This window comes from Oncorhynchus tshawytscha, linkage group LG19 (assembly GCF_018296145.1).
Source record: "Oncorhynchus tshawytscha isolate Ot180627B linkage group LG19, Otsh_v2.0, whole genome shotgun sequence".
NCBI lineage: Eukaryota > Metazoa > Chordata > Actinopteri > Salmoniformes > Salmonidae > Oncorhynchus > Oncorhynchus tshawytscha.
Window position 1 is genome coordinate 22,512,138 of NC_056447.1, and position 25,477 is coordinate 22,537,614.

General features: G+C 42.3%; 1 protein-coding gene across 3 annotated transcripts; it reads right to left on the reverse strand.

Annotated features, from left to right (window-relative positions):
• Positions 1-1,372: 1,372 nt before the first annotated feature.
• LOC112218483 (gigaxonin) lies at positions 1,373-17,044 on the reverse strand. 3 transcript variants are annotated; one of them, XM_024379318.2, is made up of 12 exons: positions 16,817-17,044; positions 16,230-16,427; positions 15,741-15,855; positions 15,138-15,488; positions 14,695-14,915; positions 14,183-14,304; positions 10,297-10,409; positions 8,910-9,059; positions 8,680-8,816; positions 5,087-5,221; positions 3,476-3,585; positions 1,373-3,347 (listed from the first exon to the last, which is right to left on the reverse strand). In XM_024379318.2, exons 2-12 carry the CDS (start codon positions 16,418-16,420, stop codon positions 3,166-3,168), a joined length of 1,827 nt encoding a protein of 608 aa, XP_024235086.1. In that variant the 5' UTR covers positions 16,421-16,427; positions 16,817-17,044; the 3' UTR covers positions 1,373-3,165. The 3 variants fall into 3 exon arrangements, with proteins under 3 accessions (XP_024235086.1, XP_024235087.1, XP_024235084.1); XM_024379319.1 differs by lacking the exon at positions 16,817-17,044 and adding an exon at positions 16,721-16,800; XM_024379316.2 differs by lacking the exon at positions 16,817-17,044 and adding an exon at positions 16,508-16,772.
• Positions 17,045-25,477: the final 8,433 nt, after the last annotated feature.

Here is a 25,477-nt window from a genome sequence, read left to right on the forward strand (position 1 = left end):
TTATTGCTAAATATTTAGCATTTTGATGCACACTAGGCTACAATAAGCATGAACAACAAACAGTTTCCCTTTAACTGTGACCTCGACGTTGGTACTTTGCAGAAATGATTGATAAGCATCCAAATTGTCTGGTTGGGGAGTGCACAACACACCCCATTAAAACTGTTTCAGCAGTGGGTCAGAGACTACCAGTATCCATGTGTCCAGATTTCACCTAAGAAACAGTTGTTACAAACCCACTGAATATGACAGTCTATGTTGACAAGACTAGGGGCATGCTGAAGAGCATATTGTAACCATACACTGTCATGAGCATATTGTAACCATACACTGTCATGAGCAATTGTACCTGTTCTCTTCATTAAAAGTCCGTCTTTATACAACATTTTCAAACTGTTCTATTTGTGGGGACTCAGTAGAAAGAGCTTGAGATGTACTTGGGCACTCATCATCTCATGGGTCACACTGTCGAAAACAAGCTCTAAGATCGCCTGACCACTGAGTTTGATGCTCTAACTGGGAGCTGAACACATTTCTCAGAAAGTTTTTCCATTCCAACCACTCCCATTACTTAACCACGACATTGCAGATGGGCCTCAGCCGCTCATGCCTGAATGTTAAGTAAAGCTGAAAGTGAAAGAAAAACAGTGACTGTCATGATGCAGTTTTGAAATGTCAGATATGAGGAACTTTAACCCCATATGTAGTCTTTTAAAATGATCCACCACACTGAAATGCAACGATGAAGGCCTACAAACAAGCTCAACACCTTATGGAATAACATGAGGTTTCTCAATGTCTGTGGAATGAATTACTTTACAATCTGCATTATTATTTAAAAAAAATATTATGCTCAATGTAAATCTCAAACAGGTTTTGTCAATGCAGTGTAGTGCGCTGGTGGCTTCCCTTCACATGCCACAAGTCTTTTCTAGTGGAAGTTCAGTGGGCAGTGTTCCCAGCTGAATCCCAGCCTAAATCCTGTGTCCAAACTGCAGCAGAAGCAGTAGTCTCTCAGGGCTCAGTTTAACATTAGCCACTCGGTGTTGAGTCACAAGACTATAGTTAAATTGAGAAAGTCATGAGAGCAGCTTGGTTAACTCCATCCTGATTATCTTCAGTAAACCTGTTGTGTTAATCCGATGCTTGCCCCTCATCTAAGACACACACAGTTACAAGTCAACAGTGTCACTGAATCTGTAACAGATTTTCTTGGTAAACTGTTTCCGAGAGATTAAAACAATTACCCAAATATAATGGATTATTTGAGGAATACCTCTTCAGTTTCTCCTGAATCCTCTGAAACATAAAAACAAACACCCTGAATGCTACTTGATTTAAACCAGGGCTGAAGTCACAGAGAAATAACTACTGAGTTGGCCAGTGTTGTTTAATCATCTTGTTAAACTGAAGACACTCATGATTGAGCTCTTTCCATGACACCTTCCTTGCTACCCCACAGAATTGAATACAAAAATACACACAGATTTGAATTCATGGTCCTCTCACATCCCAACTTTGGTTAACAACCACTTGATGGTACCATTTCAGAATTCCTCAAAGAACAATGCATAAAGCACATATCACAGTGTTCTGATAGTTACACAATGGGTGAATGTTTTGTGAAAGCACTGTTTGGACCACTAGAATGCAGATAGTGTCACTCTCACAGTTTACACTAAAGACTATGGAATGTTGAGTCTCTCAGCAATACACTAACATGCTGCAAGTATACAGTGTTAAGTGTAAATTGTGATACCTGTTCTTACATTTGTTCTTGGTGCTTTTCAGAAGTGTCCTGAGCTCTGTTGGCTTCAAAGGCGTGTGAATGCATTTTAAAAATATGTTTCTGTGAGTTCTGTAGCGTGTGAGAGACGAGTTTCCCTTCAAATGGGATGGACAGCAACAGCTGTAACTCACACAGAACAAATGGGGTTAACAGATGCCAAAAAAATCATCCACACTGACTGGAAAGCCAGTTCAAAAGTCATCAGCAAAATACATCCAGCAACTTAAGTGACACCAGTAACTCTAAATCCATTTCTGGCCCACACTGTGCCTAGAGTGCTTGGTTAAGGGGAAACCAATGGAAGGAAGGGGCTTAACTCAGCTTTACATTCACTAAACACGCACGTCCCAAAGAGATTTCACTTAAGATACAGTAACGTTATATAAAACCTGTTACCATTTCAATACAAAGTATGCTCCAGCTTCTGGCATTACTCATTCAAAGCTGTCCATTTAAAAACAGTCTAAGTTAAGTTTGTGGGTAAAGACGACATTTTGCTTATTTTATAGACTACAAGTCCCTTGGCTAAGGGAACAAGTAAAAACACATCTGTTCTTTTAGAAGTCTCCTCGTATAGCTCTAGTTGTCATGATAAACCAGAAAAATTATTGCCACCAACCAAACCCACCACCGAGGACATCTTACTGATATCGATAAGTAGTCTATACTAAATAAATGTGAAGTTTGAAACGAAATAAGGATGCTAATATGGGCGAATGCTAACAGGACAAGTGATAACTACTACTTGAGTGTTGTACCTAAGGATAATGTAAAAAGTAACTGATGCACATTAATGTTATACATTTATCGTATCATTATTGTGACAATTCAGTCACAATATAATTATGGATTTGTCCATATCGCCCAAGTCTATTCAAAGGCCACGAATCCCTTAGCTACTATAAGGTAACAACGAAAATGGGATGTCTCATTGTCATTCAGCGACTGATCTTTAACAAAAAAATGCAGTGTTAGACATGGGTATAGATTTTCCTTAAAAATGACTACCTATGCTTCAATGAATGACAGTACTATGGCATTCTTGCTTTTCTCCCCTTAAAATTTGTGTTAAATTCTTTAAAACCCACCAAACAGCAGCAAGAACGTAGTAAACAAAAAGCAATGGGTAAATGGTCAGTAAAACCTATTTACAAATCATACCCATTGTTAAATTGCATATGAAATAACATCATGTTTAAAAAGCCATCCCTCTTCAAGCAAGTACCCACACAGAATAATACCCTGATGGAACCTAAGAAAGCCACCAAAATATGCAGATAAATACTCCAAACGTCCCCTTTGGGACGTCCCTTCAACCTCCATTCTCATGTTCCATTGCTGTGAGTGTGGAGACAGAGCACCTAAATGAGCTCCATCTAGGAGGACGGGACCCTGAGTCTAAACAGGCCCTGCTTCAGCTGCAGACGGAACAGTTTGCAGTTAGCGATGCGCAGGGCTGCACAGCCAGTCTTGCACAGATCAGATGTCAGCATGGGCTTGGTGCGGTGCCACGTCCCCGAGCTGCGACGGAATTCTCTCACATAGTCATAGGTTGTACCTGCACAGAGACACACAGACCTTTAGAGATCGATGTATACATTACACAGTGCACGCATACAGTAAGATGTATTTGCCAATGCTTGCCAAGTAGTGGTAATTTACTTCAGGAGTCTGCCTTTAACTCACCAGTGTCTAAGTCTCCCACTACATAGATGCTGGCACCAATGGGGACAGCGCCATACACAAAAGAGGAACTGGTCTGAACACAGAGAGTCTGGTCATCAAGGTACATCCATCTGGACAGAGTGTGGTTGGGAAAATAAAAACACTTGAAAGATTTTTGCTCAACTACAAATACAGTGAACAGAGACCACATACATACAGTTGAAGTCAGAAGTTTACATACACCTTAGCCAAATACATTTAAACTCAGGTTCACAATTCCTGACATTTAATCATAGTAAAAATTCCCTGTCTTGGGTCAGTTAGGATCACCACTTTATTTTAAGAATGTGAAATGTCAGAATAACAGGAGAGAGAATGATTTATTTCAGTTTGTATTCCCAGTGGGTCAGAAGTTTACATACACTCATTTAGTATTTGGTAGCATTGCCTTTCAATTGTTTAACTTCAGTCAAACGTTTTGGGTAGCCTTCCACAAGCTTCCCACAATAAGTTGGGTGAATTTTGGCCCATTCCTCCTGACAGAGCTTGTGTAACTGAGTCAGGTTTGTAGGCCTCCTTGCTCGCACACGCCTTTTCAGTTCTGCCCACAAATTGTCTATCAGATTGAGGTCAGGGCTTTGTGATGGCCACTCCACTACCTTGACTTTGTTGGCCTTAGGCCATTTTGCCACAACTTTGGAAGTATACTTGGGGTCAATGTCCATTTGGAAGACCCATTTGCGACCAAGCTTTAACTTCCTGACTGATGTCTTGAGACGCTGATTCAATATATCCACATAATTTTCCTGCCTCATGATGCCATATATTTTGTGAACTGCACCAGTCCCTCCTGCAGCAAAGCACCCCCACAACATGATGCTGCCACCCCTGTGCTTCAGGGTTGGGATGGTGTTCTTCGGCTTGCAAGACTCCCCCTTTTTCCTCCAAACATAACGATGGTCATTATGGCCAAACAGTTCAATTTTTGTTTCATCAGACCAGAGGATATTTCGCCAAAAAGTACGGTCTTTGTCTCCATGTGCAGTTGCAAACCGTAGTCTGGCTTTTTTATGGCGGTTCTATAGCAGTGGCTTCTTCATTGCCGAGCGGCCTTTCAGGTTATGATGATGAGACTTGTTTTACTGTGGATACAGATACCTTTGTACCTATTTCCTCCAGCATCTTCACAAGGTCCTTTGCTGTTGTCCTGGGATTGATTTGCACTTTTCCCACCAAAGCACGTTCATCTCTAGGAGACAGAATTTTCTGGCATTTTCCAAGCTGTTTAAAAGGCACAGTCAACTTAGTGTATGTAAACTTCTGACCCACTGGAATTGTGATACAGTGAATTAAGTGAAATAATCTGTCTGTAAACAATTGTTGGAAAAATTGTGTCTTGCACAAAGTAGATGTCCTAACCGACTTGCCAAAACTATAGTTTGTTAACAAGAAATTTGTGGAGTGGTTGAAAAATGAGTTAATGAATCCAACCTAAGTGTATGTAAAAACTTCCAACTTCAACTATACATACATCTTTAGGTAACAAGGATATACCCAGTCCAACACATTCTGGCTGAAGCATAAATTCAAATAAGGAAGTTCTTGATCAAAGTAACAAGCCCTATTATTGACCTTTTCATCTCATCATGGAAAAACTCAGACTTGCAGGTGGTCATGGTGCTGGATTCTGGGTTGTCTGAGTCACGGCTCCTCACGCCTCCAAACACATAGAGTTCCTGACCCACACCACATGCCACTGAGCCAAACCTGAAGGCAGAGACATTCACACCATAACATCAGGGGTCACTCAATGAGAACATATCAATAGCAACACCAACAGTAAACAAATCCTTCACAGGGGATTTCTTCATAAATGTTCCATCTAAATGTGGACAATAACGGTGTATTCTATTCTAAAGTCAAACCTGACACACACGTAAAGTATTAGTCCCATGTTTCATGAGCTGAAAAAAAAAACAATGCAACATTTTTCTATACGCACAAAAGGCTTATTTCTCTCAAATTGTGCACAAATTTGTTTACCGCCCTGTTTTTGAGCATTTCTCCTTTGCCAAGATAATCCATCCACCTGACAGGTGTGGTATATCAAGAAGCTGAATAAACAGCATGATCATTACACAGGTGCAACTTGTGCTGGGGACAATAAAAGGCCACTCTAAAATGTGCAGTTTTGTCACACCACACAATGCTACAATTGGTATGCCGACTGTAGGAATGTCCATCAGAGCTGTTGCCAGAGAATTTAATGTTTATTTTTCTACCATAAGTCGTCACCATCATTTCACAGAATTTGGCAGTACGTCCAACCGGTCTCACAACCGCAGGCCACGTGTATGGCGTTGTGACTGCGAGAGGTTTATCTCATGGTGGCGGTGGGGTTATGGTATGGGCATGCATAAGCTACGGATAACGAACAATTGCACAGAGAAACCGTGATGATATTCTGAGGCCCATTGTCATCCCATTCATCCGCTGCCATCACCTCATGTTTCAGCATGATAATGCACGGCCCCTTGTCGCAAGGAACTGTACACAATTCCTGGAAGCTGAAAATGTCCTAATTCTTCCATGGCCTGCATACTCAGACATGTCACCCATTGAGCATGTTTGGGATGCTCTGGATAAAAGTGTATGACCGTGGTCCAGTTCCCACCATTAAAATATAATTTAATCCATTTTTGATTAAGGCTGTACCATAAATCCATAATGTCAAGTACTTTCGGTATGCACACACACACATTCAAAAGTTTGGGGTCACTTAGAAATGTGTTTTTATTTTTTTTATTAGACTTCTTTTGTCCATAAAAATAACATAAAATTGATCAGAAATACAGTGTAGACATTGTTAATGTTGTAAATGACTATTGTAGCTGGAAACGGCTGATTAATGGAATATCTACATAGGCGTACAGAGGCTCATTATCAGCAACTATCACTCCAGTGTTCTAATGACACGGTTGTGTTAGCTAATCCAAATCATTTTAAAAGGCTAATTGATCTTTAGAAAACCCTTTTGCAATTATGTTAGCACAGCTGAAAACTGTTGTGCTGATTAAGGATGCAATAAACTGGCCTTCTTTAGACTAGTTGAGTATCTGGAGCGTCAGCATTTCTGGGTTCGATTACAGGCTCAAAATGGCCAGAAACAAAGACCTTTCTTCTGAAACTCGTCAGTCTATTCTTGTTCTGAGAAATGAAGGCTATTCCACACAAGAAATTGTCAAGAAACTGAAGAGCTCGTACAATGCTGTGTACTACTCCCTTCACAGAACAGCACAAAGTGTCTCTAACCAGAATAGAAAGAGGAGTGGGAGGCCCTGGTGCACAACTGAGCAAGAGGACAAGTACATTAGTGTCTAGTTTGACAAACAGACACCTCACAAGTCCACAACTGGCAGCTTCATTAAATAGTGCTCGCAAAACACCAGTCTCAACGTCAACAATGAAGAGGCGACTCCCGGATGCTGGCCTTCTAGGCAGAGTTCCTCTGTCCAGTGTCTGGTCTTTTGCCCATCTTAATCTTTTCTTTTTATTGGCCAGTCTGAGATATGGCTTTTCTTTGCAGCTCTGCCTAGAAGGCCAGCATCCCGGAGTCGCCTCTTCACTGTTGACGTTGAGACTGGTGTTTTGAGGGTACTATTTAATGAAGCTGCAAGTTGAGGACTTGAGGCATTTCTAAGTGATCCCAAACGTTTAAACGCTAGTGAGAGTGTGTGTACACACACACACACACACACACCTACTCATTCCAGGGTTTTTCTTTAGTCCAATTGATACATTGTAGAATAATAGTGAAGACATCAAAACAATGAAATAACATGTAGTAACCAAAGAAATGTTAAATCAAAGTATATTTTAGATTCTTCAAAGTAGCCACCCTTTGCCTTGAAGACAGCTTTGCACACTCTTAGCATTCTCTAAACCAGCTTCATGAGGTAGTCACCTGGAATGCATTAATTAACAGGTGTTCCTTGTTCATTTGTGGAATTGCTTTCCTTCTTAATGCGTTTGAGCCAATCAGTTGTGTTGTGACAAGGCAGCTGTGGTATACAGAAGATAGGGCTATTTGGTAAAAGATCAAGTCCATATTATGGCAAAAACAGCTCAAATAAGCAACGAGAAATGACAGCCCATCATTACTTTAAGACATGAAGGTCAGTCAACACAGAACATTACAAGAACTTTGAGCGTTTCTTCAAGTGCAGTCGCAAAAAACCCATCAATCGCTATGATGAAACTGCCGCTCATGAGGACCGCCACAGGAACGGAAGATTCGGTTACCTCTGCTGCAGAGGTTAAGTTCATTGGAGTTACCAGCCTCAGAAATTGCAGCCCAAATAAATGCTTCAGAGTTCATGTAACAGACATCTCAACATCAACTGTTCAGAGGAGACTGCGTGAATCAGCCCTTCATGGTCAAATTGCTGCAAAGAAACCACTACTAAAGGACACCAATAAGAAGAGACTTTATTGGGCCAAGAAATATGAGCAATGGACATGAGACCGGTGGAATTCTGTCCTTTGGTCTGATGAGTCCAAAGTTGAGATTTTTGGTTCCAACCGTTGTGTCTTTGTGAGACGCAGAGTAGGTGAACAGATGATCGCAGCATGTGTGGTTCTCACCATGACGCATGGAGGAGGTGGTGTAATGGTGTGGGGATGCTTTGCTGGTGACACGGTCAGTGATTTATTTAGAATTCAAGGCACACTTAACCAGCATGGCTACCACAGCATTCTGCAGCTATACGCCATCCCATCTGGTTTGCGCTTAGTGGGACTATTATTTGTTTTTCAACAGGACAATGATCCAACACACCCCTCCAGGCTGCGTAAGGACTATTTGACAACAGAGTGATGGCATGCTGCATCAGATGACCTGGCCTCCACAATCACCCGACCTCAACCCAATTGAAATGTGTTGGATAGCAGAGTGAAGGAAAAGCATTCCAGGTGAAGCTGGTTGAGATAATGGCAAGAGTATGCAAAGCTGTCATCAAGGCAAAGGGTGGCTACTTTGAAATCTCGCTAAAATATTTAGATTAAAAAAATAAATACAAAAATGTTACTACATGATTCCATAGTTTGATGTAGAATAATAGTAAAGACAATGTAGAAAATAGTACAAATGAAGAAAAACCTTGGCTAGGTATGTCCAAACTTTTGACAGGAACTATTTTATTTTAACTACTGAGTTGATTCTGTACCTTCTCTCTTTCAAAGGGCAGATTGCAGTCCACTGCTTGGTCTTCGGATCATAGCATTCTACTGAGTCGTACAGCTTTCCATATGACCCACCACCCATGGCATAGATCTTCTTTTTCATGGTGGCATAGCAGCCAATCTGAGGAGAGATTGTTGGGCACGTGGTGAGAGATTTAGAGAGGTTGCAATTTGTGAATGTGTTTATAGCAAGCTGGAAGTGCTCATGTCTCACCTTGCGGACCATTGTCATGCTGGTTTGGGTTGTCCAGGTGTTAAAGTGAGGGTCGAAAACCTCCACAGTCAGGAGCTCTATGTCCTCATCCTCTCCTCCCAAAACATAGATCATCCCATCCAGCTCTGCAACACCAAAGTTCTGCCTCGCCTGACCAAACAAAGAGCAGAAGCCTTTAATAACAGTGGGCAATACTGTCCCCCGGTGGCATTACTCAGAACGATAACGCTTTAGAAGGATAGATAAGAACATAAAACATGGCTACCAGTGAGTAGCCTATACAAGTAAAAAGGACACATGGAACGTGATGGATTAAATTACTTGGTTCAGTGAAAGACATTTGGTCTATATAACCAATTGAAGTAACTTCAAAATGGCATCACTTAATGTCTATGAAACAAGTGGGTTGAATGTTGCTACTGACAGGTTGGAAGGATTGCAAAGGAAAAAAAAGTTGCAGTTTCTATGTTGTGTGTAGTATTATACAACAGGTGTGTCCAATCCTGAACGCCAATTGGTTAAAACCACATTCCAGAAGGTGTCAATTCCACAAGTTATCACCGGCTAAATCTATGACGTTAAAATTCCTATTTACTCTGTTCCATCTGACTGCGCAATCCAGTCATCAGTCCAGCCAGGCAATTTATAAACTTGATCTCCACTATAAAAGCATCTAGACATTATCTCACATTTCTTTTATACTAACATTTAGTTTTCAACAGCGGAGATTTGTATAAACCTTGCCGCCTGCCTCTCCGACAATTGCAACATTGTTTCAATATTCAAATTTGATCTCCAGCTATCCTATAGTAATGAACGTGTCGGGAGTCGGAATGAGCCAGACAGGCAGCGTTTCTCAGCCAGTCGAAATCATGAATCAGCTGGCATCATTCTTATGGATGTGTCCAAATAAAGACACTAGAAAACAGCTTGCATAAATGCAAATGAAGGTACTATTGTTATTCTGGCTACACTGTTTGACGTGACTAAGTTAGCCATAGTTGGCTAGCTAGTAAGCAAGGGATAAGAACGTTGCCTGCCAGTATGGCAATGGAACATTTAGAAGGAACAACTGGGTTGCTTTCATAGATACAGAATAAAAAGACAGACGTGACCTAGTCGTTAAATGGCAAACGAACAACCAGCCGGCTTAGGTAGCAACCCTAGATTTGTGTCGGAACTATAGCATGAATAAAACCAATATATGAAAATATGTCAATCATTATATGAATATGTTGGTAACCACATTGTATAAAACAGTGATAATTCCCATCAAAGCCAATGTTTGGAGGATATATTGGCATGGTTTGCCGGCCCTCGACAAAACACCGTGCCAATATATCCTCCAAACACCGGTTTCGAGGGCATTATCAATTAAGTAGAATACCTGTTTCATGGAAGGAATTGGGGTCCAGGTGTTTGTGTCTGGGTCATATTTCTCCCCACTGCTCAGGACCATCTTAGTTTCATCCATACCACCCATCACAAAGAGGTAGCCCTCTGAGAGGACAAAGAATGGTGTTAATTCATGGTTGATCTCTTACACTGGGTTGGGTTTGACTTACAGTGCCTTGCGAATGTATTCGGCCCCCTTGAACTTTGCGACCTTTTGCCACATTTCAGGCTTCAAACATAAAGATATAAAACTGTATTTTTTTGTGAAGAATCAACAACAAGTGGGACACAATCATGAAGTGGAACGACATTTATTGGATATTTCAAACTTTTTTAACAAATCAAAAACTGAAAAATTGGTCGTGCAAAATTATTCAGCCCCTTTACTTTCAGTGCAGCAAACTCTCTCCAGAAGTTCAGTGAGGATCTCTGAATGATCCAATGTTGACCTAAATGACTAATGATGATAAATACAATCCACCTGTGTGTAATCAAGTCTCCGTATAAATGCACCTGCACTGTGATAGTCTCAGAGGTCTGTTAAAAGCGCAGAGAGCATCATGAAGAACAAGGAACACACCAGGTAGGTCCGAGATACTGTTGTGAAGAAGTTTAAAGCTGGATTTGGATACAAAAAGATTTCCCAAGCTTTAAACATCCCAAGGAGCACTGTGCAAGCGATAATATTGAAATGGAAGGAGTATCAGACCACTGCAAATCTACCAAGACCTGGCCGTCCCTCTAAACTTTCAGCTCATACAAGGAGAAGACTGATCAGAGATGCAGCCAAGAGGCCCATGATCACTCTGGATGAACTGCAGAGATCTACAGCTGAGGTGGGAGACTCTGTCCATAGGACAACAATCAGTCATATATTGCACAAATCTGGCCTTTATGGAAGAGTGGCAAGAAGAAAGCCATTTCTTAAAGATATCCATAAAAAGTGTTGTTTAAAGTTTGCCACAAGCCACCTGGGAGACACACCAAACATGTGGAAGAAGGTGCTCTGGTCAGATGAAACCAAAATTGAACTTTTTGGCAACAATGCAAAACGTTATGTTTGGCGTAAAAGCAACACAGCTCATCACCCTGAACACACCATCCCCACTGTCAAACATGGTGGTGGCAGCATCATGGTTTGGGCCTGCTTTTCTTCAGCAGGGACAGGGAAGATGGTTAAAATTGATGGGAAGAAGGTTGAAGCCAAATACAGGACCATTCTGGAAGAAAACCTGATGGAGTCTGCAAAAGACCTGAGACTGGGACGGAGATTTGTCTTCCAACAAGACAATGATACAAAACATAAAGCAAAATCTACAATGGAATGGTTCAAAAATAAACATATCCAGGTGTTTGAATGGCCAAGTCAAAGTCCAGACCTGAATCCAATCGAGAATCTGTGGAAAGAACTGAAAACTGCTGTTCACAAATGCTCTCCATCCAACCTCACTGAGCTTGAGCTGTTTTGCAAGGAGGAATGGGAAAAAATTTCAGTCTCTCGATGTGCAAAACTGATAGAGACATACCCCAAGCGACTTACAGCTGTAATCGCAGAAAAAGGTGGCGCTACAAAGTATTAACTTAAGGGGGCTGAATAATTTTGCACGCTCAATTTTTCAGTTTTTGATTTGTTAAAAAGGTTTGAAATATCCAATAAATGTCGTTCCACTTCATGATTGTGTCCCACTTGTTGTTGATTCTTCACAAAAAAATACAGTTTTATATCTTTATGTTTGAAGCCTGAAATGTGGCAAAAGGTCGCAAAGTTCAAGGGGGCCAAATACTTTCGCAAGGCACTGTACATGACAATTGTGGGATCCATAATTATAAACTGCCATTAAGACTGCACTGGTACAGTACCAGTCAAGACTGGACACACCTACTCTTTTTATTTTTACAATTTTCTACATTGTAGAATAGTGAAGACAACACTATGAAATAACACAACATGTGAAGTATTAGTCCCATGTTTCATGAGCTGAAAAAAAAAACCGATGCAACATTTTTCTATACGCACAAAAGGCTTATTTCTCTCAAATTGTGCACAAATTTGTTTACCGCCCTGTTTTTGAGCATTTCTCCTTTGCCAAGATAATCCATCCACCTGACAGGTGTGGTATATCAAGAAGCTGAATAAACAGCATGATCATTACACAGGTGCAACTTGTGCTGGGGACAATAAAAGGCCACATGAAATGTGCAGTTGTCACAACGCCACAGAGGTCTCACATTTTGAGGGTGTGTGCAATTGGCATGCCGACTGCAGGAATGTCCACCAGAGCTGTTGCCAGAGAATTTAATGTTTATTTCTCTATCATAAGCCACCTCCAACATAATTGTACAAAATTTGTCAGTACGTCCAACCGGCCTCACAACCACATGTATGGCGTTGTGAGTGCGAGAGGTTTTGTGATGGCAACATTTTGATTAGTGTCCCTTGGTGGCAGTAGGGTTATGGTATGGGCAGGCATAATCTACGGATAACAAACAATTGCATTTTAACGGATAACAAACAATTGCGTCAAGATACCTTGACGAGATCTTGAGACCCATTATCGTCCCATTCATCCGCCGCCATCACCTTATGCTTCAGCGTGATAAATGCACGGCTCCTTGCCGCAAGGATCTGTACACAGTTCCTGGAAGCTGAAAATGTCCTAGTTCTTCCATGGGCTGCATACTCACTAGATATGCCACCCATTGAGCAAGTTTGGGATGCTCTGGATCGACAGCTTGATCCAGTTCCCGCCAATAAAAATGTATCTATTACATTTTAGAAAAAAGCTGAGCCAATCAGTTGTTGTGACAAGTTAGGGGGAGTATACAGAAGATAGGGCTATTTGGTAAAAGACCAAGTCCATATTATGGCAAGAACAGCTGAAATAAGCAACAAGAAACAGTCCATCATTACTTTAAGACATGAAGGTCATCCATACGGAACATAAGAACTTTGAACGGTTCTTCAAGTGTAGTTGCAAAAAACATCAAGCACTGATGAAGAAACGGGCTCTCATGAGTTACCTCTGCTGCAGAGGATAAGTTCATTACAGAGTTACCAGCCTCAGAAAATAAATGCGTCAGAGTTCAAGTAACAAACATCTCAACATCAACTGTTCAGAGGAGACTGCATGAGTCAGGCCTTCATGGTCGAATTGCTGCATAGAAACCACTACTAAAGGACACCAATAATAAGAAGAGACTTGCTTAAGTCAAGAAACACAAGCAATGGACATTCAACAGGTGGAAATCTGTCCTTTGGTCTGATGAAATTTGAGATTTTTGATTCCAATCACTGTGTCTTTGTGAGACGTAGAGTAGGTGAACAGATCATCTCTGCATGTTTGGTTCCCACCCTGAAGCATGTTGGTGATTCATTTAGAATTTAAGGCACACTTAATCAGCATGGCTACCACAGCATTCTGCAGTGATACACCCTCTGATTAGCGCTTAGTGGGACGGTCATTTGTTTTTCAACAGGACAATGATCCAACACACATCCAGGCTGTGTAAGGGCTATTTGACCAAGGAGAGTGATGAGTGCTGCATCAGATGACCTGGCCTACACAATCACCCGACCTCAACCCAATTCAGATGGTTTGGGATGAAAAGTGAAGGAAAAGCAGCCAACAAGTGCTGAGCATGTGGGAACTCCTTCAAGCATTTCAGGTGAAGATGGTTGAGAGAATGCCAAGATTGTGCAAAGCTGTCAAAGGCAAAGAGTGGCTACTTTGAAGAATCTCAAATATATTTTGATTTGTTTAACACTTTTTTGGTTACTACATGATTGCATGTGTAATTTCATAGTTTGAATGAGTAAGTGTGTCCAAACTTTTGACTGGTACTGTAAAAATAAAACTAGGTCTGGATTCAATACCAACCTGCAGCCAGCACCCCATGCCCTATTCGGCCAATGCTCATTGGTTCCAGCTCGATCCACAGCTGACGGTTTGGATCATAGAGTGGACACATACAGCGTGCCATGGCTGACGGCTTCCTCGTTCTAAACAGGAACCAGAGAACAGGAAGTCAAGTGAGTTATATCCTGTTGGTTTTATCTGACACACTGGCTCCCGCTCTAACATCATCCTCTCTCTGTGTCACCATAAAAATCTCTGTGTCACCTCAAATCTCTCAGTATATCAACCACACTATTCTTACGGCCCTTAAATTCTCATCTTGCTTGTCTTAAATTTCAGGTCTCTGAATGTTTTGCAAGAACTTCCATTGCAAACTGTTTGTATAACAAGCATACGCACACAAAACCACAGCATTCTGCAAAATGGGAATTAATGCGTTATGGCCACATTGTATGATTCATATACACATTCAACAGAATGTAGACATCTTATGCCTGGACATCCTCCCAGAGTAAGAGTCAGCAAATACTCACCCTCTCTCCTCCCCTCCTACAGTGACGATGCACTCTGAGTAGCCACGAGGTTTGAAGGCGGCTAGAAGAGCCTCACCCTGCAGTGCAGCACCCCCCAGTGGAGCGTTGCAGTACTCCCTGATCACCTCCCTCATCAAGGGCTCTCCCAATACCTGCTCCCTCAGGTAACCTTGGTCCAGGCCCTGGATCCACACTGATGACATCACCTCTTTCATGTGCACCTGGGAGAGGATCAGAAATAGGTTACTCGGGATGAGCTGAGGCCAATAGTAATGGATAGGCAAATAGTGTGCGAAAAACAGTCCTTCAAATTATGTAGTAGTCTCTGAACATAATTGTAGTTGTAATTCTACTTTTGTAGCCATGGAATACTACAGGTTGTTTTCTGAGACAGAAACAAGGGCAGAACCCCCACACCCCTAGTAGTAAAACAAGGTCCTCACCCTCCGTTCCTCCAGGTCATGACCGAGCCAGCGCACCACAGCCTCCAGGACATGCTTCTCATTGCCCACGTTGAGCTTCTCCATGGACAGGATCTCACACAGCCGGTCTGGGGGTAACTCCCTGAACTCGTCCGTGGCAGCCACATCACGGAAATGTGTCTGGAGGAAGTCTGTGGCAACATGGTGAACATGGTGCAGACAGTAATGTAGAGAGAAGAGCCGGATCCCAATGCAGTTCTCTGCAGCAATGCAGCTCTCTAGGAACTGGCAGCACAGGGACTTCAAGTCTGTCAGAAGCAGCAGGTCAGCAGCCTGGACCATGTCCTGAATGGTGTCCTCACTCAGACTGATCTACACACAGATGACAATGAGCAGGATGGAAGGAGGAGTGTAAGATCAGGGTTGTTCAAGTAGGGAACATAAGATTCAAAAACTGTAAGCTACAAATAGGAATATGGATTCCCTCAAAAGAGTTAGGAAGTATAGGACAATATTGTTATAGGCCATTTAAAAGCCAGTAAAATAATCCCATTTATGTTCACATTATTCTAGTCCCATTTACACATTATTCTAGTCCCATTTACAGCATTGCACACTACTCACCTCCCCACTAAAGATGTAGTCCAGGATCTGCTTCATGATAGTGACAGAGATTCCCTGAAGCTCAATGGTATACATGGATCCATCTTCCTTTGGAGGGTTGTAGTTCAGTTTTGTTCTATGGAATATGTCAGAATACGGTATGTGTCGCATTCTAGTATTTCTTCATCCCTTTTTGTTTGGTTTTCAGTGTATTGTTAGGTATTACTTCACTGTTGGAGCTAGGAACATAAGCATTTCTCTACAACCGCGGTAATGTCTGCAAAATATGTGTACTAAACCAATACAAATGTGATCAGCATGACAGGTAAAACAACTGACAGTCTACCAGCATCGAGTGGGACACTGCGGGAGACGCCCTGTTGACAGCTGGAAACAATGTCACATCCCCAGCCGTATCAAAGTTATAATAATAACCATGGAATGGATTTCATCCATTGCAACAGTTCTGCTTTCGACAAAAGATAAAGCAAGACATAACTAACGGATTACCTGATGTATGGACTAGCCGCAGCCAAAATGTTTTTCTGGACTGGAATCTTTTCCCCGTCCAGTACTAACACTGCGTCTTGGAAGCATTGTTCTTGCCAAAAGGAGCGAAGGGCCTTGAGAAGTTTCTGAGAGTGTTGAGGGTCTGACACCACCGAACCTGCAACGCTAACCTCGGACTCAGTGCTGGACATTGTGTTCCTACAGAGAAAAAACATGTCATTAGCACACCAGCCCGGCTTGCGAACTAGGAATAAAGCAATTTACCATGCCAGAGTTACCTTCAGGCAGAATTAGCCGACCGTAGGCTAGGCTAACGTCAGCATGCAAAATTAGCCAGCTGCCTATAAGAAATTATTGGACTGGATTTTGGGCTGAATATTAAGTGACATAGGTAGTTAATCATCTAACGTTATACTTGGCAGGGTCAAACATTTCAATACAACCGCACAGGCTCATGTGACATTCATAACCATAATAGTACGCTACTTTACCTAGCTCGCTATCTAACTAGATATAAACAAATAACAGGGAGCGTCCCAAATGGAATGACATAGTCATTGGCTTCGTCCCACTTCACTGTAGCCTACCTTGCATGGGCCACACTACACACAGGTCAGAAGCAGAACGCGAGGTTAAATTTTTTTTTTTAAAGAAGCGTTTAGCACACTTTTTCTATTTTACAAGCCAGGCTCCGTTAAAATACTTTTACAGTCCTTCCCCTGGAACAATCACATATCTGAGATAAATATGGATACGTGGCAACATTGTTTTCCGCTTTCATACAGTTTAATGTATGCACTAGGAAGAAAGGGTGGATACATTTTCAAAGTAATCGAACACAGCCCCCATTGTGCTGTATTTTGGACTAACCCATGTTACGCCCACAAACTCTACGTGGTATACGTCATTCTCCCGCGACTAAAGTTTTTTGTTTTCTCTTTACTAGTTTACTATGTAGGACCAAACCTGTCATAATTACATAAATCAATAAAATCGACAAATGAATGAGCAAGGAAATACAACAAATACAAAAATACATATCTGTATGTATTTTATTATTTATTTAATTCAAACTTTAATTAATTTTTAGTCATTTCTGTATTTCTTACTCCAATATGATAATGAGGGGGTGTTAATAAAACATCTGTGTCAATCAAACATCTGTCGGTGGTATCTAACACTTGAAAAACTAAAAGGAGAGCCGCACACTCTAGGAGCTCAGGTGCAATAATTTAATAACCTAATATCCAACGTTGACAGACAAGCGGTTTTCATCAGGGTATAAAAAAGCATTGGTTGATCAATGTCACAGTGCCTAACACAGTTGCTTTTGCACCCCCCTATGTGAAGGTAGCCACAAAAAGGATTAGCCACAATAGTACAATTTGCGGTTCACGGCCATCCTACAATCTAAGCTTGATTCCCTCATTCTCACACAAATTATCAATGAACCTACCAGGTACAACATCTAATCCGTAAACACGGGTATCCGCATAGATATCATCCTAACCAACTTGCTCTCCAAATACACCTTTGCTGTTTTCAACCAAGATCTCAGCGATCACTGCCTCATTGCCTGCGTCCGTAATGGGTCTGCGGTCAAACGACCAACCCTCGTCACTGTCAAACGCTCCCTAAAACACTTCAGTGAGCAGGCCTTTCTAATCGACCTGGCCTGGGTATCCTGGAAAGGTATTGACCTCATCCCGTCAGTAGAGGATGCCTGGTTATTCTTTAAAAGTGCCTTCATCACCATCTTAAATAAGCATGCCCCATTCAAAAAAGTTTATAACCAGGAACAGATATAGCCCTTGGTTCACTTCAGACCTTACTGCCCTTGACCAGAACAAAAACATCCTGTGGCGTACTGCATTAGCATCGAACAGCCCCCGTGATATGCAACTTTTCAGGGAAGGTAGAAACCAATGATTTCTCTGATTCTGATACACAGGCAGTTTGAAAAAGCTAGCCTTAGCTTTCCTGACAGAAATTTGCATCCTGTAGCACAAACTCAAAAAAGTTATGGGACACTGTAAAGTCCATGGGGAATAAGAGCACCTCCTCCTAGCTGCCCACTGCACTGAGGCTAGGAAACACTCACCACCGATAAATCCACTATAATTGAGAATTTCAATAAGCATTTTTCTACGGCTGGCCATGCTTTCCACCTGGCTACCCCTACCCCGGTCAACCTCCCTGCACCCCCCACAGCAACTCACCCAAGCCTCCCCCATTTCTCCTTCACCAAAATCCAGATAGCTGGGCCTCCCGGGTGGCGCAGTGGTCTAGGGCACTGCATCGCAGTGTTAGCTGTGTCACCAGAGACTCTGGGTTTGAGCCCAGGCTCTGTCGCAGCCGGCCGCGACCGGGAGGTCCATGGAGCGATGCACAATTGGCCTAGCGTCGTCCGGGTTAGGGAGGGTTTGGCCGGTAGGGATATCCTTGCCTCATCGCGCACTAGTGACTCCTGTGTTGGGCCGGGCGCAATACGCTAACCAGGTCGCCAGGTGCACGGTGTTTCCTCTGACACATTGGTGCGGCTGGCTTCCGGGTTGGATGCGCGCTGTGTTAAGAAGCAGTGCAGCTTGGTTGGGTTGTGTTTCGGAGGCTTTCGACCTTCGTCTCTCCCGAGCCCGTACAGGAGTTGTAGCAATGAGACAAGATAGTAACTACTAACAATTGGATATCACGAAATTGGGCAGAAAAGGGGGTGAAATTAAATAAATAAATAAAAATCCAGATAGCTGATGTTCTGGAAGAGCTGCAAAATCTGGACCCCTACAAATCAGCCGGGCTAGAGAATCTGGACCCTCCCTTTCTAAAATGATCTGCCGAAATTGTTGCAACCCCTATTACTAGCCTGTTCAACCTCTCTTTCGTATCGTCTGAGATTCCCAAAGATTGGAAAGCTGCCGCGATCATCCTCCTCTTCAAAGGGGGAGCCACTCTAGACCCAAACTGCTACAGACCTATATCGATCCTACCCTGCCTTTCTAAGGTCTTCGAATGCCAAGTTAACAAACAGATTACTGACCATTTTGATTCCCACCATACCTTCTCCGCTATGCAATCTGGTTTCAGAGCTGGTCATGGGTGCCCCTCAGCCACACTCAAGGTACTAAACGATATCATAACCGCCATCGATAAAAGACAGTACTGTGCAGCCGTCTTCATCGACCTTGCCAAGGCTTTCGACTCTGTCAATCACCATATTCTTTTCGGCAGACTCAGTAGCCTCGGTTTTTCGGATGACTGCCTTGCCTGGTTCACCAATTACTTTGCAGACAGAGTTCAGTGTGTCAAATCGGAGGGCATGCTGTCCGGTCCTCTGGCAGTCTCTATGGGGGTGCCACAGGGTTCAATCCTCGGGCCGACTCTTTTCTCTGTATATATCAATGATGTTGCTCTTGCTGCGGGCGATTCCCTGATCCACCTCTACGCAGACGACACCATTCTATATACTTCCGGCCCGTCCTTGGACACTGTGCTATCTAACCTCCAAACGAGCTTCAATGCCATACAACACTCCTTCCGTGGCCTCCAACTGCTCCTAAACACTAGTAAAACCAAATGCATGCTTTTCAACCGTTCGCTGCCTGCACCCGCACGCCTGACCAGCATCACCACCCTGGATGGTTCCGACCTTGAATATGTGGACATCTATAAGTACCTAGGTGTCTGGCTAGACTGTAAACTCTCCTTCCAGACTCATATCAAACATCTCCAAATCGAAAATCAAATCAAGAGTCGGCTTTCTATTCCGCAACAAAGCCTCCTTCACTCACGCCGCCAAACTTACCCTAGTAAAACTGACTATCCTACCGATCCTCGACTTTGGCGATGTCATCTACAAAATTGCTTCCAACACTCTAATCAGCAAACTGGATGCAGTTTATCACAGTGCCATCCGTTTTGTCACTAAAGCACCTTATACCACCCACCACTGCGACCTGTATGCTCTAGTCGGCTGGCCCTCGCTACATATTCGTCGCCAGACCCACTGGCTCCAGGTCATCTACAAGTCCATGCTAGGTAAAGCTCCGCCTTATCTCAGTTCACTGGTCACGATGGCAACACCCATCCGTAGCACGCGCTCCAGCAGGTGTATCTCACTGATCATCTCTAAAGCCAACACCTCATTTGGCCTCCTTTCATTCCAGTTCTCTGCTGCCTGTGACTGGAACGAATTGCAAAAATCGCTGAAGTTGGAGACTTTTATCTCCCTCAGCAACTTCAAACATCTGCTATCTGAGCAGCTAACCGATCGCTGCAGCTGTACATAGTCTATCGGTAAGTAGCCCACCCATTTTTACCTACCTCATCCCCATACTGTTTTTATTTATTTACTTTTCTGCTCTTTTGCACACCTGTACATGACCATCTGATCATTTATCACTCCAGTGTTAATCTGCAAAATTGTAATTATTCGCCTACCTCATGCCTTTTGCACACAATGTATATAGACTCCCCTTTTTTTCTACTGTGTTATTGACTTGTTAATTGTTTACTCCATGTGTAACTCTGTGTTGTCTGTTCACACTGCTATGCTTTATCTTGGCCAGGTCGCAGTTGCAAATGAGAACTTGTTCTCAACTAGCCTACCTGGTTAAATAAAGGTGAAATAAAAATAAAATAAAATAAATAAAGGGGGCATATAAACAGACAATGAAAGCTCTTACAATATTCAATGATTATATTTCTCTAAAACATGTTAAAGGCTACATGTGCACCACCAAGTCAGAACAGTAGGCGAAATTAAGAGGGGAAAAGAAACCAAAGTATTAGGGTGAGGCACGTGGGCTACTAACAGCTTACTACACAACATACACTTAGTATTACTTTCTTAGCTACAGTATACATATCTCCCTGGCATATTACATCATTTATGCAGCAGCATACAATACATTTTTGGACTCACCTTGTTGTGCTATACTCACTTGAACAGGAAGGTGGTGCGGCGGTCCTTCTTGGGCAAAATTTGTCATCAGTCTGGCATTCTCTGGATTTATGGTGTTTTCAAGACAACTGGGAACTTGAAAAAAAAACAAGGTCGAATCATGATGACATCAGTGATCTTCAGGTTGTAGCTCCAGAAAGAGGCCCAATTTCCCGATTTACAATTCTGACTTGGATAACCGTTCAAAACATTTTTTCCCAGTCGGAGCTAGTTTTTTCCCGAGTGCCCAGTTGTCTTGAACTCACTGAAGTCAGATTTCCCAGTTCCGAGTTAACAGTTGTTTTGAGTGCGGCACAAATCATGCTTCATTGACAGCATTGCCAATGTTGAATGTTTATCATTTTAAGCTTAGAAAAGAGACCCTTTATGCCAGACTTGGGATCACACAGCCACTCCACTCAATAGCAGGCTAGTTATTGCTTTGAATTGCTTGCAGTTAGCCACTGATTACTTCCAAAACACTCATGAATTTGCGATTTCCAACTTGTTGTGTAATGTTTATGTCTTATGGCCAATGAGCACCGATACATTTTATCTATAGTTTCAATTCATTAGTTCTCTTCATATGACAAGGATTAAAATGGATTTGCCAGTAGATTGTCGACTTAATTCATGATGATGACTGCTAGCTAATATTTTAAAAGTATGATGTTGACATTATCAGTCCAATCAAAGCTACTGTAGATATAACGTGATTTGACATCCTTTTATCTGTAACCAAGGATCTTGAGCCTTCTTGGATGGGCACTTCTAATGTAACTCTATGGCAGCACCATTGGGGCTTCAATTTTCGAGCTCTACCTTTTAGACTAGGCGGTGACGTTGTGTCCCCATGAGTGACAGAACACTGAGCCAATCACAGCGCAACTAGAGAACATGACCAACCCCTACGCTCAGTTTTTTCCCACTGGCTGCCCCACCACCACAGAAAGCACTGAGCTAGGCTGAAACACCTGAATTTTGAAGCTGCCTTACTCAAGAAAGCAAAAAAGAGACCATACTTGTATTCTGCTTTATTAACTGAATTATTATTATTATTATATTTTTTTTTACATTGTTTGCAAACTGATATGTGACACGTATTAGTGCCAAAATAACATGTAAAACAGGCCAACCCTGTCAAAAATGACGGGTCGCCACTGGAACAGATCCCTGGATATAGAGAGAAATAGTAATGGCATTTTTTTGTAGGCACTAACTCTGCCATGGTTTGTTGGACGCTTCGTCGCTATGGGGAAATGAATGGCGTTTTTGTAGAGTTTTTGGATAAACGCTGAAAATAAGGTCTGTAGTAAACACAGGCTTAGGAGATCTTATACATTTTGTTCTATGAGATAATCTTCATCAGCTAGGGTATTTTCTTCCTGCATTTTTAAGCATTTATGTAATGACAAATAAGCACAAAGGCTTCATAATTCATAAAGGTCATGTCAAATGACTGATATTATGTTATATAACAAAACATATAAGATCTCCTAAGCCTGTGTTAACCTCAGACATTATTTTCTGAGTTTATCCCAAAACCCTATTCTTCCCCATTGATTTTCCCCATAGGGATGGATTTCTGGGTTTTAGGACTTCAAGCAGCTAGCAACCTACAGTTAACCTCCTGGAAGAAAAACAAGAGAGGTTTGGAGCTACTATCCAAAGCCCTGACTTCACACTGCTGCTGAAGAAATGTGTCATTTTTTGTTGTTGAAGAATCTAGCTAATTAATAATCAACTTCAGAGCTAGGGGGCTGCTCTGGTCCAGGCTTGTCTGATTAATCCATAGACATTAAAATCAGTAGATAGTGGTGGTGCTGATGTCATCCACATATTTCTATGAAAAACACCTGATGGCGTATGAAGCCGAAAGTATTTTAATTTGAAGCACACCATAATGCTGAAAGGGCTGAAGTACTGAGGTATAATATGAACTGGAGACTGTGTCCAAGATGTACGACTGTTGTTTTCAAGGTAACCTACTCTTCATCTTCTAGGTTTAATGGTGGTTGGCATCAAATAAATGTTGCACTACCACCACCTACTAGACTGGAGTATAACTCCCTTATACTTAGCTTTGTCACGCCCTGGTTTTAGTATTTTGTGTTTTCTTTATTATTTTGGTCAGGCCAGGGTGTGACATGGGTTTATTATGTGGTGTGTTTTGTCTTGGGGTTTTGTAGGTATTGTGGTATAGTGGGGTTGTCTAGAAAAGTCTATGGTTGCCTGAAGTGGTTCTCAATCAGAGGCAGGTGTTTATCGTTGTCTCTGATTGGGAACCATATTTAGGCAGCCATATTCTTTGAGTGTTTCGTGGGTGATTGTTCCTGTCTTTGTGTTTGTGGCACAAGATAGGACTGTTTTGTTTTTTTTCGCGGTTCTTGTTTTGTAGATTGTTGTATTTTCATCTTTATTAAAGATGTACAAAACTAACCACGCTGCATTTTGGTCCGCCTCTCTTTCCCCAGAAGAAAACCGTTACAAGCTTGAACAAAAATAATAAAAACACTACACTCAAACCCACCCGCCCCGGCAACCCCCCCAAAAATATCCTACTCCACTATTTAAATATATTTAGTCCTACTTCAGGCCAACAGCCTGAACGGATGGGCCACCATTACTTAACACACCCTGTAACACTTCTGACGTCAAGTCTCGTACACATATCACTTGTTGCCCTATCCCTCTGTACTGGTACTGATCTACTACTCACACCACTCCTCTCAGGATCCCTCCCCCTTGACCCATCTTCCTCTACTTTCTTCACTGCTTCAGCATATGACAAATTCTGCAGTACTCTAACACTGAAAACCTCAACCTGCCTCTATCGCACCGGACATTTCTGTTCCACAGACCCATGGGCACCCCTACAATTAACACATACCACTATTTTCCCCAATGCTACACATTCCTTTGTCTCATGCCCTTCTGCACACTTCTCACACCTAGGAACCCCCCTCATACACTCTGCTGCAACATGCCCATAAGCTTGACACCTATAACAACGTAATGTATTCGGCACAAAAGCTCGTACAGAATAACTTATATATCCTAACATCACTGTCAGGCAAAAACTCAACATCTGAACTCAAAAGAACAGACAATGACTCTTCTGTTTCACCACACATACCACCCTGTCTGCGTCGCACCAAACGACAAGCATCACAAACACCGGGAATCTTCCGCTTCAGTTGGTCAACTTTCACACGTTTACTTCTACCCCAGTAATCACTCCTTTATAATGGCGCCCTTTCTTGAAAGCAAAACAATTCAATGACCAGCAGAAACATAAACAATTATCACAAGACCCCTTCTGGTTACCCTCACTGATTCCACAGCACCCAACTCTGTTTTCACCCAACCTGAAACCACGAATCGATCAGCCAAAAGGCAAGTGTAGTGTCTTAGCTCTTATTACTAATTTATATAATAAGAAAGACTCTGAATACAAAGAACTGAACTGGAGCTTCACATTTACAAAGCGAATTAGTACAAGAATAAAATGGAGCAACACTGTGCATGACCAAGGGAGCTCCGTTCTTAACGGGGACTTCCGATGGAGATGGCAGCATTGCGACTATTTCTTACGGAACTTTGCATTATTTTTTAGTTTTTTTAATGTACTATTTTTTACATTATTAGCCCAGGAAATGTTTTGTGTCATTACATACAGCCGGGAAGAACTATTGGATATTAGAGCGGCGGTAACTCAACAGAACTACCAGCATTACGACCAGGAATATTACTTTCCTGGAGCAGATCCTTTGTTCACTCTCCCCAGAGCAATTGAAGTTATTCTAGAGGCTGAACCCAAAACATCGCCGGCGGAGGAGAGGTATTTGAGGCGGCCTGCTGGTTCGACTTAGGAGGCGCGCACACCGGGAATCTTCCGCTTCAGTTGGTCAGCTTCCGAGTACATTACTCGCTAATGTTCATTATTTGGATATGAAGTTGATAAGCTTAGAGCAAGGATTTCTTTCCATAGAGACATTGGGGCCTGTAACATACTTTGTTTCACAGAAACATGGCTCTCTTGGGATACTCTGTCGGAGTCGGGAAAGCCAGCAGGATTCTCAGTACATCTCGCAGACAGGAATACATTTCTCTCCGGGATGCAGAAGGGTGGTATGTTTCATGATTAACGACTCATGGTGTAATTCTAGGAACATACAGGAACTCAAGTCCTTTTGTTCACCCGACCTTGAATACCTCACAATCAAATGGCGATCATATTATCTCCAAAGAGAATTCTCCTCCGTCATTGCCACGGCCGTTTACATCCACCCTCAAGCAGATACCACAACAG